At 45.8% G+C, this 16735-nt stretch overlaps 1 protein-coding gene across 3 annotated transcripts in view; it reads left to right on the top strand.

Annotated features, from left to right (window-relative positions):
• LOC141161491 (carboxypeptidase O-like) overlaps positions 1-16735 on the top strand; it is a 220436-nt gene that overhangs the window by 181570 nt on the left and 22131 nt on the right. For all 3 annotated transcript variants that reach the window (XM_073646332.1, XM_073646331.1, XM_073646333.1), the window contains one exon: positions 8445-8529. In XM_073646332.1, coding sequence (XP_073502433.1) covers positions 8445-8529 — 85 coding nt within the window. The remainder of the gene's footprint in view (positions 1-8444; positions 8530-16735) is intronic.

The raw sequence follows: 16735 nt of genomic DNA, 5'->3' as shown, positions 1-16735 counted from the left end.
TATTGGGAGAAGTGTAGGGCATTTTATAATAAAGCCAATTACAAAAGTGTTTAGAGGGTAAAGATAGATGGTTAGAAAGAACCACCCCTTTAACGGTAAAAGTTGAGTAACTTTCATTAACCCGGATCTAAATTCACAATTTTTAAACTCCAGTGCAAATTATCATTTTCATTACACCAGTTTTTTATTTTTTTTATTTTATGGATGGGGTTTATCAAAATTGCCAATCATCATGGCCAACCGCAATGCATCAAACTTACTACAGTGTACACCGGAAAACTGGCAAAAATTGTAGCTAAAATCTACACCAGATCATATCTGACATAGATTTTCTTTTCTGATAAACAGAGCCCAGCCTAATAACTCATCACATTTATTAAGAGTAAACACTGTTATAAATTTGGTGCATTTTACTCCAGTGGGTTTTAGGTTCAAGACTGGTATATGATAAACTCCTTCTGTGTATCTACATATAGGTTGGATACAGTGAAGGGTAGTATTTACTACTATGACCTGTTTAAGGCATAGCTAAATGGAAAAAATCCTGTCAAAAGCAAAGATTGATTTAAAAGAAACATTTCTTTACTCTCCCTGCCCAGGTCCAGCCCTGAGTATCCACTACTACTGTTGTCTGTTATTGACTGCAGCGCAATTTACAGCACTGCAGTCCAATTTGTGAGCTCTGCATCTGTGAGTGGCTAGTGCCTATGACTGGCTCAACGCCGTTAAGAACACTGATTGGCAGCAGTGCTGTCATGATATCAGATTATTGCAGACTCAACTATTTTAATTTTTTTGTGTTTTCCTCGCCTTCCAAGAGCCATAACTTTTTTTATTTTTCCATCGAAATAGACATATCAGGGCTTGTTTTTTTGCATGACAAGTTGTACTTTTAAATGACACAATTCATTTTATCAAGTGATGTACTGGAAAGTGGGATCAGTTCATCAAGGGGATACGGAGTGAGACGCTAAGGAGTGAATTGTTACTGAAGGTGTGGAGTACCCCTGGAATCACCAATTCTGAAAGACAAGAAGAGGCGGTAGCACAGACTTTAGAAGTGAAGCCCACTCTGCAGTGGAGTAACCAAAGGTGGCTGATACAAGGGGGCCGAGACAAGACCCTATACAGACACAGTTGGCGGTTTTACAAAAAACTATGGAAAGGCTGGCGGAACAGATGCAGCAGATGCGGGTTCGAGAAATGCCTCCGATATACTCGACGCCGAGTAATCCCTCTGCTCCCCTGTACGGGCAAGCACCTAATACCGCAGGGAGGACAACGATTGCGTTAAGAACTGAGGCGTCCAGAAGAAGGGCAAGAAGACCGGTCCAATGTTGGCGATGCCAAGAACTCGGTCATATGCAGCAAGACTGTCAGATGAACCTGCCAGCTGAAGTCCCGGCATTGGCAAAAGAGAGACCCTTGCTGTAGTTGGGCATACGGTGAGGCATTAATGAAAATCAATGCCCAAAGTTTGTTCCGAAGATCTGATTGCGGAGAGTCCCACTCTGGAGGTGCAGTTTTCAGGAAAGAAGGTGGCGTGCTTGGTGGATACCGGATCGGAGGTGACGACCGTGCCGATGAAATTTTTCAAGGCGCACTTCGAGGAGACTGTCAAACCGGAGTCGGGACATCTGTTAAGGCTAAAAGCCGCTAATAATGAGGAAATTCCAGTGGCGGGCATTGCATGGATTACGGTACAGCTGTACGGCCAGGACTTGGGAACCAAAGGAGTGGTACTCGTGAAGACACAGGCGAGACCGAACCTCCGGGTGGTTCTGGGAATGAATATCCTGAGAGAGCTGGACCACATTTTGTTTAAGCGCGATGGTCCGAGGTATTGGAAACGCGCAACACCCCACAAAGCCACTCAGAAAGCCCTGCAGCAGGTGGTCCGTTCATGCGGTATTCAGAAGAGTTCAGTAGAGGGAAGAACGGTGGGAGCGGTGTATGTCCCACGCGGGTCTGCTGTTGTGATCGCCCCGGGTCAAGAGAAGCTTGTGTTGATGCCGGTAGGGACACACAGAAAACTGAACGGTGTGGAGGTGGTTCTGGAACTGGTGGGTCGGTCAGAAGATACGGATAGTCCGATGATAGCCTGAATGTTGACCATTGTACAAGATGGAAGTGTACCAGTAAGGTGTCTGAATCTGCAGAATCATGAGGTGACTCTGACAGTGGGCACTAAGCTGGCTGATGTATATGTGTGGGTGGCGAAGGAGTCATTCCCAAAAGTCAGTTCACACTGAGGACAGACCGCCGGACCGCCTGGACCAGGTCAATGCAGACAGCAGAAGAAGAGTCCCCCACACCTGCGTGGGATGGCAGGAAGATTATGGAGATTAAGGGAGTGGATGAGTCTCCATTGACAGCCGAGCAGGAGCACAGGCTGGAGGCTACACTGTGGGAATATCAGGCTGCTTTCTCCAGGAGTGATTAAGACTTTGGTTGCTCGAAGGCAGTGGAACATGAGATACCCACGGGAAACACCCCCGCAAATTCAGGAGAGATATCACCAGATCCCACTGAACCTCTACCAAGAGGTCAAGGGGATGATAGCACAAATGCTGGATAATGGGGTGATCTGCACGAGTCAGAGTCCTTGGGACGCACCAGTCGTGTTGGTACGGAAGAAGGACGGGTCCATGCGGTTTTGTGTTGATTTCCACAAGCTGAATGCACATAATGTACATGACTCCTACCCGTTACCAAGAATTGAGGAATCCCTGTCTGCTCTGGGAAAGGTGAAGTACTTCTCTATGCTTGACCTGGCCAGTGGCTACTGGCAGGTGCCCATGGCGGCTCGAGATCGGCAGAAGACAGCATTCATCTTACCGATGGATATGAGTTTAACCGAATGCCTTTCGGACTTTCTAATGCCCCAGGATCGTTTCAGCGGTTGATGGAGTTTTGCTTGGGTGATTACAACTTTGAGTCTGTGTTGATCTGTCTGGATGATGTGATTATAGTCGGAGATTCGTTCGATGATCACTTAAAAAAGCTCCGACAAGTCTTGTTCCGACTGAGAGACAATGGACTTAAGATCAATCCAAAAAGTGTCGCCTGTTCCAGACACAGATCAAGTATCTGGGGTATGAAGTATCGGCTGAGGGTGAGCGGCCGGCAACGAGTAAGATTGAGGCAGTTCAGGAGTGGCCCAGACCCAAGACCCTGAGGGAAGTACAGGCGTTTCTCGGTTTAGCCGGATACTACCGTCGTTTTGTGAAAGACTTTGATAAAGTGGCTGAGCAACTGCACGAGCTGTTGAGAGGGATGGCGCAGGGGCCCAGGAACCAGCCTATCTGACTGACAACAACAGGCATTTGATCGGATTCGGGCCACCCTTGTGCAGGCACCCTTGTTAGCGTATGCACGTTTTGACCGACTTTTTACCCTGTACACTGACGGGAGTCTCCATGGTCTGGGAGCCTTGTTAGCCCAAGAACAAGAGGGGCATGAGAGGGTCATCGCGTATGCCAGCCAGTCTCTATGGGACACCGAGCGAAATCCGGACAATTAGATCTCGTTCAAGTTGGAGATGTTGGCCCTGGTGTGGGCCATGACCGAGAAGTTCGCAAAGTATCTGGCTGGTCCAGAGATTCTTGTGATGACGGACAATAATCTGCTGGCGCACTTGGAGAGTGCCAAACTGGGAGCCTTGGAACAGAGGTGGGTGGCGTGGATGTCCAAGTTCAATTACCGGATTCGGTTTCGTTCTGGTAAAGAGAACTCCAATGCAGATGCATTGTCATGAGTGACTTGAGGCACACCCGAGCATGTGGTGGATGAAGATCTCGAGGATACTGAGATCCCCTATCTGAGGCGATTACCTGTGTTCATAAACATGGCACGTTCAAGTGGGGTGGCGACACGGGTCATCACGTTGTTGGGAAAGACTTGTCAGGAGTGGGCCGATCTACAGGATGCAGACTCCGAGCTGTTACGAGTTAAAAAAAATGGCTGAGTCAAAAGTCCTGGCCCGATGGAAGGGTGAGAGCTTGGCTGGGCTTAGAAGGACAGAAACTGCTACGGAAGTGGGATCGATTGGTCATAGCAAAAGGGGTACTGTATCACTGGATCTACGTAGCGGCAGAGCTGGGGTACCGTTGGCATGTGGTAATCCCAGCCTCAGTGGCTCCAGACATTGCACGAGAGGCTCATGCGCGGGATGCACACTTTGGGCCTGAAAAGACTTATCGATGGTTACACCGGTTCGTGTACACACCATGCTTAGAAAAAGTTGTGAGAGAAGTGTGTGCAAGGTGCCGGCCGTGTGAATTTAATAAGTTGCTAGAACAGAGGGCTCCTGTTTAGACGATCATGACGTCGGCCTCATTGGAGATACAGTTAGGTCCATATATATTTGGACAGAGACAACATTTTTCTAATTTTGGTTGTAGACATTACCACAATAAATTTTAAACAAAACAATTCAGATGCAGTGGAAGTTCAGACTTTCAGCTTTCATTTGAGGGTATCCACATTAAAATTAGATGAAGGGTTTAGGAATTTCAGCTCCTTAACATGTGCCACCCTGTTTTTAAAGGGACCAAAAGTAATTGGACAGATTAAATAATTGTAAATAAAATGTTCATTTCTAGTACTTGGTTGAAAACCCTTTGTTGGCAATGACTGCCTGAAGTCTTGAACTCATGGACATCACCAGACGCTGTGTTTCCTCCTTTTTGATGCTCTGCCAGGCCTTCACTGCGGTGGTTTTCAGTTGCTGTTGGTTTGTGGGTCTTTCTGTCTGAAGTTTAGTCTTTAACAACTGAAATGCATACTCAATTGGGTTGAGATCAGGTGACTGACTTGGCCATTCAAGAATATGCCACTTCTTTGCTTTAATAAACTCCTGGGTTGCTTTGGCTTTATGTTTTGGGTCATTGTCCATCTGTAGTATGAAACGACGACCAGTCAGTTTGGCTGCATTTGGCTGGATCTGAGCACACAGTATGGCTCTGAATACATCAGAATTCATTCGGCTGCTTCTGTCCTGTGTCACATCATCAATAAACACTAGTGACCCAGCACCACTGGCAGCCATGCATGCCCAAGCCATCACACAGCCTCCGCCGTGTTTGACAGATGATGTGGTATGCTTTGGATCATGAGCTGTACCACGCCTTCGCCATACTTTTCTCTTTCCATCATTCTGGTAGAGGTTGATCTTGGTTTCATCTGTCCAAAGAATGTTCTTCTAGAACTGTGCTGGCTTTTTTAGATGTTTTTTAGCCATGTCCAATCTAGCCTTTTTATTCTTGATGCTTATGAGTGGCTTGCACCGTGCAGTGAACCCTCTGTATTTACTTTCATGCAGTCTTCTCTTAATGGTAGATTTGGATATTGATACGCCTACCTCCTGGAGTGTGTTGTTCACTTGGTTGGCTGTTGTGAAGGGGTTTCTCTTCACCATGGAGTTTGTTCTGCGATCATCCACCACTGTTGTCTTCCGTTGGTACCCAGGTCTTTTTGCATTGATGAGTTCACCAGTGCTTTCTTTCTTTCTCAGGATGTGCCAAACTGTAGATTTTGCCACTCCTAATATTGTAGCAATTTCTCAGATGGGTTTTTTCTGTTTTTGCAGCTTAAGGGTGGCTTGTTTCACCTGCATGGAGAGCTCCTTTGACCGCATGTTTACTTCACAGCAAAACCTTCCAAATGCAAGCACCACACCTCAAATCAACTCCAGGCCTTTTATCTGCTTAATTGAGAATGACATAATGAAGGGATTGCCCACACCTGTCCATGAAATAGCCTTGGAGTCAATTGTCCAATTACTTTTGGTCCCTTTAAAAACAGGGTGGCACATGTTAAGGAGCTGAAACTCCTAAACCTTTCATCCAATTTTAATGTGGATACCCTCAAATGAAATCTGAAAGTCTGAACTTCAACTGCATCTGAATTGTTTTGTTTAAAATTCATTGTGGTAATGTCTAGAACCAAAATTAGAAATATGTCTCTGTCCAAATATATATGGACCTAACTGTAGACAATGTAGCCTATATATCCAGAAGGCCTCTTTCCTATTCAATTGAATTCAAAAGAAAAGAAATTTTATAGATAATGTATGATAACTTGAAAATAAAAAAATTACGGGTAGAATTACGGGTAGGCCCTCTAACGGATAAGGTTGGGAGTGGTATATCCTGGGGATAGTCCTGCTCCTTACTGTGAAGCTGGCACTTGGGATCTCTCAGGCGGTATAAGTTGTATTTTGTGGTTGTTGGCTGTTGTGGCCCATATCTTGTTTTAGAAGTGTAATACTGTCATTTATTGTCAGTTATAAAAAAAAGAAGTTTGATTGGTATCATATTGGGGTTGGAGTCATTCATAACAGTACTGTATCTCACTCACATCCACATATGACTGGTGTTACAGTCGTTACATGGCAATATGATTCTCCTCATCAGTACAATCACTGGGATTCCAAAAATGCATAGTTTTGTTTTTCTTTTTAAGTGGTGAAGATTTTGGGGGAAATTTGTAAAATTTAAAAAAATTTGCTTGTGTCACACTATTCCGAGACCTGTAACGTTTTCATTTTTTGTTCAATAGTGCTACTTGTGGGGTTTTTTTTTGCGCCCTGAGCCGATGTTTTTATCTATTCCATTTTGTGGTAGTTTGATTGCTTTAATCGCCTCTTACTGCATTTTTTATAATATTGCTGCTGTTGAAAATCGGTGATTCTGCTGTTTTGATCTTTTTTTGTCATTATGTCATTACATAGTTTACAGATATAGTTAATTCATTTCAGATTTTGATAAATCAGACTTTACAGAATTAACGATTCCACAGATGTGTATTTTTTAGTGAACAAGTGGTGATTTGCACTTTCATATTTTTTATTTGTTTCATATTTTTAAAAACATTTACGGGACTTGAACCTGCAATCATCTGATCGCTTGTACTATACTATACTATACTGATGTGTATAGCACAAATCAGTCTCCTATGAACACTCTTAGCAATCCAGCAGCGTCCCGTGATCGTGTTGAAGGGGCACAGACAGGCTGTGAGGCTGTTTGCCCACTATGCGTTTTTCAAGCGTTTTTGCTGCGGAATGTCCGCAGCAGAAACGCTTTAAAAACGCTTGGTAATCCGTGCCCCATGATCCCAAATGAAAATCTGCATGTTCTGTGCCCATGCTGTGGATTTTTCCGCAGCGGATTTTCCTTGCGGAAAAATCTGCAGCATGTCCATTATTTGTGCATTTCTGCATGCGGATTTGAGGTCCCAATGGAATTGAAAAACGCAAGTCAAATCCGCATGTAAAAACGCTGCAAAAACGCGTGTAAAATCTGCAAGCGTTTTTGACTGCCAAGACCATGCAGAAACGCTGCAGAAATTTTCTGCTTCATTTCTTTATCATGGGCACATAGCCTTAGCATAGCGTGCTCTCCATGCCAGTGCTCTGTAAAAGCAGCTGTCAGAGATTGACGACAGCGGCATTTCATAGGTTAACAACTGAGGGTGGAGTGGCTCCACCAGCAGCTGTTAGCTAAATATCACAGCCATCAGGCTATCACCTTCATCTATGTGCCCACGATGCAGAAATGAAGCGGAAAATTTACGTTTCATTTCTGCATGTCCTTGCCCGGAAAAACGCGTGCAGAATTTGACACTCGTTTTTTTCTCGTTTTTGAAGCATTTTTGACATGCAGAATTGCCTTGCGTTTTTTAATGCATTGAGAAGGCAATTCCGCATGCGTAAACGCACAAATAATGGACATGCTGTGGATTTTTCCGTACATCAAAAACGCTGCGGAACATTCCGCAGCATGGGCATTAAAAGTGCGGATTATGGACCATGGGGGATGGATTACCAAGCGTTTTACAAGCGTTTACGTTGTGCAAATTCCGCAGCAAAAATGCTTGAAAAACGCATCGTGAGCACGTAGCCTCATAAGCCAAGAAAGATGCAGTTTCACCTTGTAAGCCCACATTAATGCACGCAGTTGCAATAGGACATAACTGTATGCTCTATTGCAGCAAGGGTAATGTGTAAGCATTCAAAATTTAAAAATTTCTATTTTTCCAAAATGATGTCAAATTTCAGATATTTTCAGAAAAAAACGCAAAACTTATCAACCTAAATTTACCAGTAACATAAAGTACATTGTGTCACAAAAAAAACATTCTCGGAATCACTGGGATATGTAGAAGCATTCCAGAGTTATTACCACATAAAGTGACATATGTTAGATTTGAAAAATGGGGTTTGATCATTAAGGTGAAAATTGGCTCTGTCACTAATGGGTTAAAGGGAAACCTTCTCAAAGTATTAAATTATCCTTCAGTATTCCATATAGTATAGTATCCTAACATAAACCTGTCAAATGTATGCCAAAAGCATATAGTTCTTAGAAATGTACTTGAAAAATTTTTTTATTGTCATGCTACTTAAAAAACTTTAACCGTTTTCATTTTCTTTACACCAGATGACAGCTGCCAATCGAGCTGCTAAAAAAATGGCTGAAAAACACGGTGAGGGTTACATAGTGGGATCTTCATCCGTGATATTATGTAAGTACAATTCTGTCCTGTAGTCCAGTCTCACATTTGTCAGTATCTTGGATCATTATTTTAAATGAATGACTCCTCATCCAGACCTCAGTGATTTTTCTTAAACAAAAAATAATTACCTATTTTCGTCAGTATTTTTGATCAGCTTTTCATTATAAGTTGGTTATTGGCAGTTTTTTACCATCAGAGTTTCATCAGTTTTTCTGTAATGAAAAAAAGCCTGAGTTTCTCAAGCTTCTCCTATCAAATAGCCACAGAGACTATAAGTAAGAGTTATCTGCGAAAATCACAGATAGAACATATAGAAGAAAAACTAATGTCTGAATGAGCCCTAACTAATCTTTCAACATTTTTTAATATTTTGTAGCCACTCTAATTGTCTGCAGTTAGGTGAGGGTTCAAGTCCAAAGACCCCCACTTATCGCTAAGAAGATTCCCTGGAAGTGCACAGCTCCTGCCTGAGCGTGCACATAAGGCCACATTCACACTTTAAGTATTTCGTCAGTATTTTATATTATATATATATTAAATACTGATGTAAAATACTGACTGAATACTGATAGTGTGAACGTGGCCTGAATCAGAGTATGGATTCAACAGAAAGCATAGGCTTTGAAGCTGTGACAACAGCTGTGTGCTCCTGTCTCCTGAGCCTAGAAAAAGACCACCGTTCCATAGTGCTCCATAGTGCAGGAATCTGGCTGGTGAAATTAGCAAGTATAGGTAAGAGGTAATGTCCTCACCTTGTTAGGTTATTTACAATACTGTTAACTTGTTAAGTACTCTCCACTGACGAAGTATATTGGCAGTGGTGGTCGGCTGCTGCTGATTCCCTAATTACTATTGGATATTGAAATCATAATTACAATTTAATGAAGAAAAAAAAAAGTGAAGAAATAAGAAAACATTAAAAAGGAATACTGGTCAGGGGGGAGGGGGCCAGGATCCATGGCCACTTCCCTGGCTATTAATATCAGCCCGCAGCTGTCTGCCTAGCCTTTACTAGTTAGATTTTATAGGGGAACCTACAGTACAGACCAAAAGTTTGGACACACCTTCTCATTTAAAGATTTTTCTGTATTTTCTTGACTATGAAAATTGTACATTCACACTGAAGGCATCAAAACTATGAATTAACACATGTGGAATAATATACTTAACAAAAAAGTGTGAAACAACTGAAAATATGTCTTATATTCTAGGTTCTTCAAAGTAGCCACCTTTTGCTTTGATGACTGCTTTGCACACTCTTGGCATTCTCTTGATGAGCTTCAAGAGGTAGTCACCGGAAATGGTCTTTCAACAATGTTGAAGGAGTTCCCAGAGATGCTTAGCACTTGTTGGCCCTTTTGCCTTCACTCTGCGGTCCAGCTCACCCCAAACCATCTCGATTGGGTTCAGGTCTGGTGACTGTGGAGGCCAGATCATCTAGCGTAGCACCCCATCACTCTCCTTCTTGGTCAAATAGCCCTTACACAGCCTGGAGGTGTGTTTGGGGTCATTGTCCTGTTGAAAAATAAAGGATGGTTCAACTAAATGCAAACCGGATGGAATAGCATGCCGCTGCAAGATGCTGTGGTAGCCATGCTGGTTCAGTATGCCTTCAATTTTGAATAAATCCCCAACAGTGTCACCAGCAAAGCACCCCCACACCATCACATCTCCTCCTCCATGCTTCACGGTGGGAACCAGGCATGTAGAGTCCATCCGTTCAACTTTTCTGCGTCGCACAAAGACACAGTGGTTGGAACCAAAGATCTCAAATTTGGACTCATCAGACCAAAGCACAGATTTCCACTGGTCTAATGTCCATTCCTTGTGTTCTTTAGCCCAAACAAGTCTCTTCTGCTTGTGGCCTATCCTTTGCAGTGGTTTCCTAGCAGCTATTTTACCATGAAGGCCTGCTGCACAAAGTCTCCTCTTAACAGTTGTTGAAGAGATGTGTCTGCTGCTAGAACTCTGTGTGGCATTGACCTGGTCTCTAATCTGAGCTGCTGTTAACCTGCGATTTCTGAGGCTGGTGACTCGGATAAACTTATCCTCAGAAGCAGAGGTGACGCTTGGTCTTCCTTTCCTGGGGCGGTCCTCATATGAGCCAGTTTCTTTGTAGCGCTTGATGGTTTTTGCAACTGCACTTGGGGACACTTTCAAAGTTTGCCCAATTTTTCGGACTGACTGACCTTCATTCATTAAAGTAATCATGGCCACTCGTTTTTCTTTACTTAGCTGCTTTTTTCTTGCCATAATACAAATTCTAACAGTGTATTTAGTAGGACTATCAGCTGTGTATCCACCAGACTCCTGCACAACACAACTGATGGTCCCAACCCCATTTATAAGGCAAGAAATCCCACTTATTAAACCTGACAGGGCACACCTGTGAAGTGAAAACCATTTCTGGTGACTACCTCTTGAAGCTCATCAAGAGAATGCCAAGAGTGTGCAAAGCAGTCATCAGAGCTAAAGGTAGCTACTTTGAAGAACCTAGAATATAAGACATATTTTCAGTTGTTTCACACGTATTTGTTAAGTATATAATTCCACATGTGTTAATTCATAGTTTTGATGCCTTCAGTGTGAATGCACAATTTTCATAGTCAGGAAAATACAGAAAAATCTTTAAATGAGAAGGTGTGTCCAAACTTTTGGTCTGTACTGTACGTCAAATTTTTTCTGGGGTCCCCCTGTAATCTAGCCAGTAAAGGTTAAGCAAACAGCTGTGGGCTGTTATTAGTAGCCAGGGAACATTTTTGGTTAATGGCCCCTTCCCCGGCTAGTAATATCAGCCCCCAGTGATTGTCTTTCCCTCTCCTGATTATGAAAATGACGCTGGAGCCCACGCCATTTTTTTAATTTTAGGCTATGTGCCTATGATCCAGATGTAGCAGAAATATGCTGCTTCCAAAACGCTGTGTTCTATTGAACGTAGGTACATCCGCATGTGTTCACTGGACCATGGGGATTTACCACATTCAATACATTCTAGTGGTCAAATTTCTGCAGCGGAGACGAGCTACTGTTACGGATCCGGGTGGTGGAACCTCTGTGCTGCGATGCAAGGAGGGCCCCACAGGGGCGTGACTAAGTATCAACTCAGACCGACCCTGGTCGTACGGAGGCTAACGACTCCGTGACCAGGGAGGGACCGAGCAGAGGGACCAGGTGCTACTCTGGGGATGACCTTGTAAGAGAGCAAGTGGCTCTCACGGGTAAGCAGACTAGGACTGACCGGTATAGCGGATGGACACAACAGGCAGGCAGAAGTCTCTGGATAGTTGACGGGTGGTCACGGCACGTGACTGCAGAGCAGGTTGAAGTCTCTAGGTAACAGACAGGTGGTCACGGCAAGTGACAGTAGGAGCCTCCAGGTAGGCTACGGCAAGTGACGGCCAAGCAGGCCGAAGTCTCTAGGTTAGCAGGCGGGTGGTCACGGCAAGTGACCGCAGGAGCCTCCAGGTAGGCTATCAGGTAACAGGCAGGTAACAGGCGAGTGCTCCCAGGTGAGCCGGCTAGCAGGCACGGCAGGTAGCTGGCAGGTAATTGGCAGGTGCTTCCTGGTAAGCAGGCGGACTTGCCCATAGACAGACTGGCGGGTAGAACGGAAGGCAGACTGTCGGGCTGGAGAGTAGTCAGACTGGCTGACTGGAACAGTAGTCAGGCTGGCAACTGAACCTGAGGGCTGAAGCAGAGGTAAGTATACTGTGCATCAACTTTTGCTCGGACACCTCCATTTTGGAGGAGGTGCCTTATATATGGGAGGACCCTTGGCTATTGGCCGGGGACTCCTTAAGAAGGCGCGCGGCCCCTTTAAGAGAGAGAGGGAGCGCGCGCCCTAAGCACAGTGCCCGGGAAGCTGCACGCGCCGGCAGCAGCAGGAAGAGGAGCGCAGGAGGATAAGAAGGATGGCGTCTCTGCCTGGTAGGGGGCAGAGACGCCGATGCTACAGTACCCCCCCTTTACGCCCCCTCTTTTTTAGGCCAGAAAGAAATTTTCAAGGAGAAGCGGGGCATGGATGTTCTCCCTGGGTTCCCAAGTTCTCTCCTCTGGGCCAAACCCCTTCCAATCTAACAGAAAAAAGGTTTTTCCTCTTACCCTCTTGGTGGCCAGAATATTCTCTACCTCAAACACGTCCTCAGCAGAAACCGAAGCAGGGGAAGAACCTGGATTGTTAGAAAAAGAGTTAAAGACAACTGGTTTGAGGAGAGATACGTGGAAGGAGTTGGGAATCCGTAAGGTGGCTGGGAGTTTTAACTTGTAGGCCACTGGATTGATTTGCTTAAGGACTAGTGTTGAGCCACCCCCGTAGTGTTCGAGTTCGGTTCGGTTCGTCGAACACCCGTGTGTTCGCCGAACTGTTCGTCGAACTGTTCGTCGAACACCTTCGAACACCGTTAAAACCAATGGCAGGCAAACAAAAACACATAGAAACACATAGAAAACACCTTCAAAGGTGTCCAAAAGCTGACAAACTGCTCAGAAGACACAACTAACACATGGAAAAGTGACAAGTACATATAGTCATGCGAAAAGAAAAGAGGTGGAGGAGTAAAAGGAGGGGGAGACACAGATATAGGCATGTCATGCCCTTCTAAAATCCAAAAAGTGAGAAGCCGACACATTCAGTCCGCTCCTGCCCGTGCCACCTTCGTGTCGCCGGGTTTGTGCCAGAGCCGCGGTGAACCCTGACGGCCAGCCCCCCTCTCCCAATACTGGTGCCTGTCCGCTGGTGGGTCGAGAGAGCCCCCCTGTGGTGGAGGCAGCTCTAAGCTTTTTAATTTAAATTGTCCCTCTAATTTGAATGAATACACTTTAAATCCATTTACAAGGATCTATTGGAGGGCAAGTCTCATGCCAGCAGCCGCGTAATTCCAGCTCCAGTAGCGTCCACTAAAGCTGCTGCAGTTAAAAAGCTTTTATAAGGATCGAGCTCGGCTGTCCACCGCAAGGCATCCTAGTGCCAGTCCCAGCTCCTATGCCTTGGGGTGCCTCCTGATGCTCTTCACTGAGTATCCCGTGGTCCCGAAGCATTTCCTTTGAAAAAATTAAGTGTCCAAACTACAGGTGGTGTAGCTTGCTTAACAGCCGGGATAATCCGCTGACTAGCAGACACTGCTACTAGGCACAAAGTATTTCCTGGGCTAGATGCAGTTAAAAATTTGTAAGTAGATACTCTCGTTGGATGCTGAGAAAGCATTCCATAGAGTCTCCTGGCACGCCATATATGATTCTCTTAAAAAGCTTGGGGTAGGGGTCTAGGGGACCCTTTTATAGCCAAAATCACGGCCCTGTATCACAATACGTCACCTAGGCTGAAGATAAATGGAACTGTAGCACCGAGGGCTCGGTTGCTACAGACGTATTGCACCTCACCCAGAGGTGTGATATCTCACTCTCAGATAAGGATGGAGTGTGGATCAGGACCCGACACCTGCATGCATTACACCACATTGCCGTGGGGCAGGGCGACCAATATGCCCCTGAGATGGGCACGACAGTCCCTGTCCTTGGCTGGAGTGGGGGGAGGGAACACTGAGGAAGGAGAACCCTGCAGTGCAGGAGCAGGGAGGAAGCAGTTCCTGGGTGCATTGAGAAGGGAGTATAAAAGGTGGGCACCATCTTAGTTCAGTGCAGAGAAGTCTGAGCAGAAGTGGCAGGGAGCAGGGGCTCTGCATGAGCTCTGCTCCGGAGGCGGGCCTAGTAACAGAGGCCCAGGCCTGCAAGAGGGAGAAGGAAGGAAGAGGAGCGGAGAAGGCTCCAGGAACGAGGAATGAAGGGATCCCAGGGGTGCGGACGGGCGAGTCGCCACCGCACGCCCGAATCCACCTGCGTGGAGGGGTCAGGCCAAAGGGGGAGACCGGTCCCCGAACTAGTGGAGGCAGGAAACGACCCTCAGCTAGAAACCGGAGGCTCTGACATTTTATGTGGCGCAGCCCCTTGCTCCACCCGCTAGGAAGGCACCACATAGGGTCAGGGAAACTGGCGCCAAGTTTACCAAGAGGAGGCCCGAGGCAGCCGGACAGAAGTGTTGGTAAGAAAGGCCAGACAAAGGACACACAAAGGGGGTCCTGTGAAGCGCTCCAAAGTTATCTGGGAGTTGTCTGAGCCCCTCACCTGGTGAGCACAGTACGACGGGGGCAGCCGTTACCTGCAGACGTGGTCTGGATAATAAGAACTGTGAGTAAAGGCCCTGAACTGCATCACTGACTCCGTGTCGTTACTGCTGCTGCCCTGCACCATCACCCCCATCCTCCGCATACACTGCCCTGAGGCTATACTCCTCCCGTGGGGAGTTATGCTACGCTCTGCTGCACCCACAACACCAGCCTTAGCGGTCTGCCCTGTAGCGGCGGTTCACTCTGACCGCAATCCACGGGTGGCGTAGTCGGACATTTAAACATCAAAACCACATAAATAGTTCCGCCACTGGTTTGACCGCCCTGAGCCACGGAACCGGATCGCCGCCACGAAGACTACAACCACCAGCATCCACCAAAAAGGGTCCGGCTCCGGGTGTCCCAAGGCCCAGGGGGTGCGTCAGAACATTTTCATCACCTTTCACAATCACCAATGGGACAAGGCAGGGATGTCCTCTGTCCCCTCTCTTATACATCCTAGTGACGGAGCACCTGCTCTCATCAATTCGCCATAACCCCAATATTAGGTGGATTGAGGTGGGAGGCACCGAGTACAAGTGCTCTCTATTTGCTGATGATGTCCTAGTATATATCACTCAATCACATATATCCATCCCTGCTGTTATGGCTGAAATAGATCACTTTGTTACATGGTAAAATTTTAAAATCAATGCAGCGAAGTCTGAGGCCCTCGATGTCTCCCTCCCTAAATCCATATAGGATTCCATCCAGTCCAACTTTCCCTTTGCCTGGCCCTCACAGGGTATCAAATACTTAGGAATTCCTATTCATAGAGACCTCTCCCATCTATGTTAGCTTAATTTTGGGCCCTTTATTGAACAATTCCATACAGACCACGGTTGGCAAGTTAGAACTGTAAGATTCACTACGTGAACCACTGGTGTTTTGTGGAAAAGCACATGTACACCGCGTTCCAAATTATTATGCAAAAAGTGTTTAGGAGTGATAAGGGAAGAATTTGTTTGTTTGTCAGTTAAACTCATTGATGGTGATGTGTGTCAGGGCTCTTTATATCACTGTAAGCAATTGCAGACACCTGTGCTAATTAGTTTGGCAGGTGTGTCCAATGAAAGGCAAGACTACTTAAGAAGGCTCTCTCACATTATTAAGCAGCCTACATTTTCTGCCAAAATGGGAAAGAAAAAGGATGTGTCGGCTGCTGAGAAGCAACAAATTGTGGAGTGTTTAGGTCAAGGCATGACTACAATCAACATTGTGCGATGATCAGGATGAAGTGTCTTGGCAATCAAGAAGTATGTAGCTGATTCACAGTACACACGTGTGCGTGCTGATAAGGGCAAATTGAGGACTCTTTCCTACAGGCAATTACGTCAGGTTGAAACAGCAGCGGCAAAAAAGCCTTGTCATAGCAGCAGACAAGTTTTTGAAGCTGCTTGTGCCTCCAACGTCCCCCGAACAACAAGATGCAGGGTCCTTCAGAGGTTTGCAGCTGTGCATATGCCATCCTGTCGACCTCCTCTATCCACTTCACACAAGCAGAAACGGCTCCAGTGGGCCAAACATTACATGAAGACTGATTTCAAAACTGTTTTGTTCACGGATGAGTGCCGTGCAGCGCTCGATGGTCCAGATGAATGGAGTGGAGGATGGCTGGTTGATGGACACCCCACGCAAACACGGCTACAGCGCCAACAAGGAGGAGGTGGAGTAATGTTTTGGGCTGGAATCATGGGGAGAGAGATTGTCGGCCCCTTTAGGATCCCTGAAGGCGCTAAAGATGAACTCCATAATGTATGTGGATTTTCTCAAACAGCACTTCCTGCCATGGTTCAAGAAGAAGAACCGTGTATTTCACAGCAAGATCATTTTTCTGCATGATAATGCACCATCTCATGCTGCACATAAAACATCTGCATCTCTGGCTGATATGGGCATAAAAGGGGACAAACTTATGGTGTGACCCCCATGCTCCCCTGACCTGTACCCCATTCAGAACCTTTGGAGCATCATTAAAAGGAGTGTCTATGATGGCGGGAGGCAGTTCACATCTAAGCAACAGCTCTGGGAGGGTATTCTGTCCTCATGCAAAA

The sequence above is a fragment of the Phyllobates terribilis genome, unplaced genomic scaffold, assembly GCF_046119375.1.
Source record: "Phyllobates terribilis strain yellow unplaced genomic scaffold, ASM4611937v1 Scaffold_9__5_contigs__length_417890890, whole genome shotgun sequence".
NCBI lineage: Eukaryota > Metazoa > Chordata > Amphibia > Anura > Dendrobatidae > Phyllobates > Phyllobates terribilis.
Note: the sequence above shows the minus strand (reverse complement) of the source record. Positions and strands in the feature narration are given on the sequence as shown.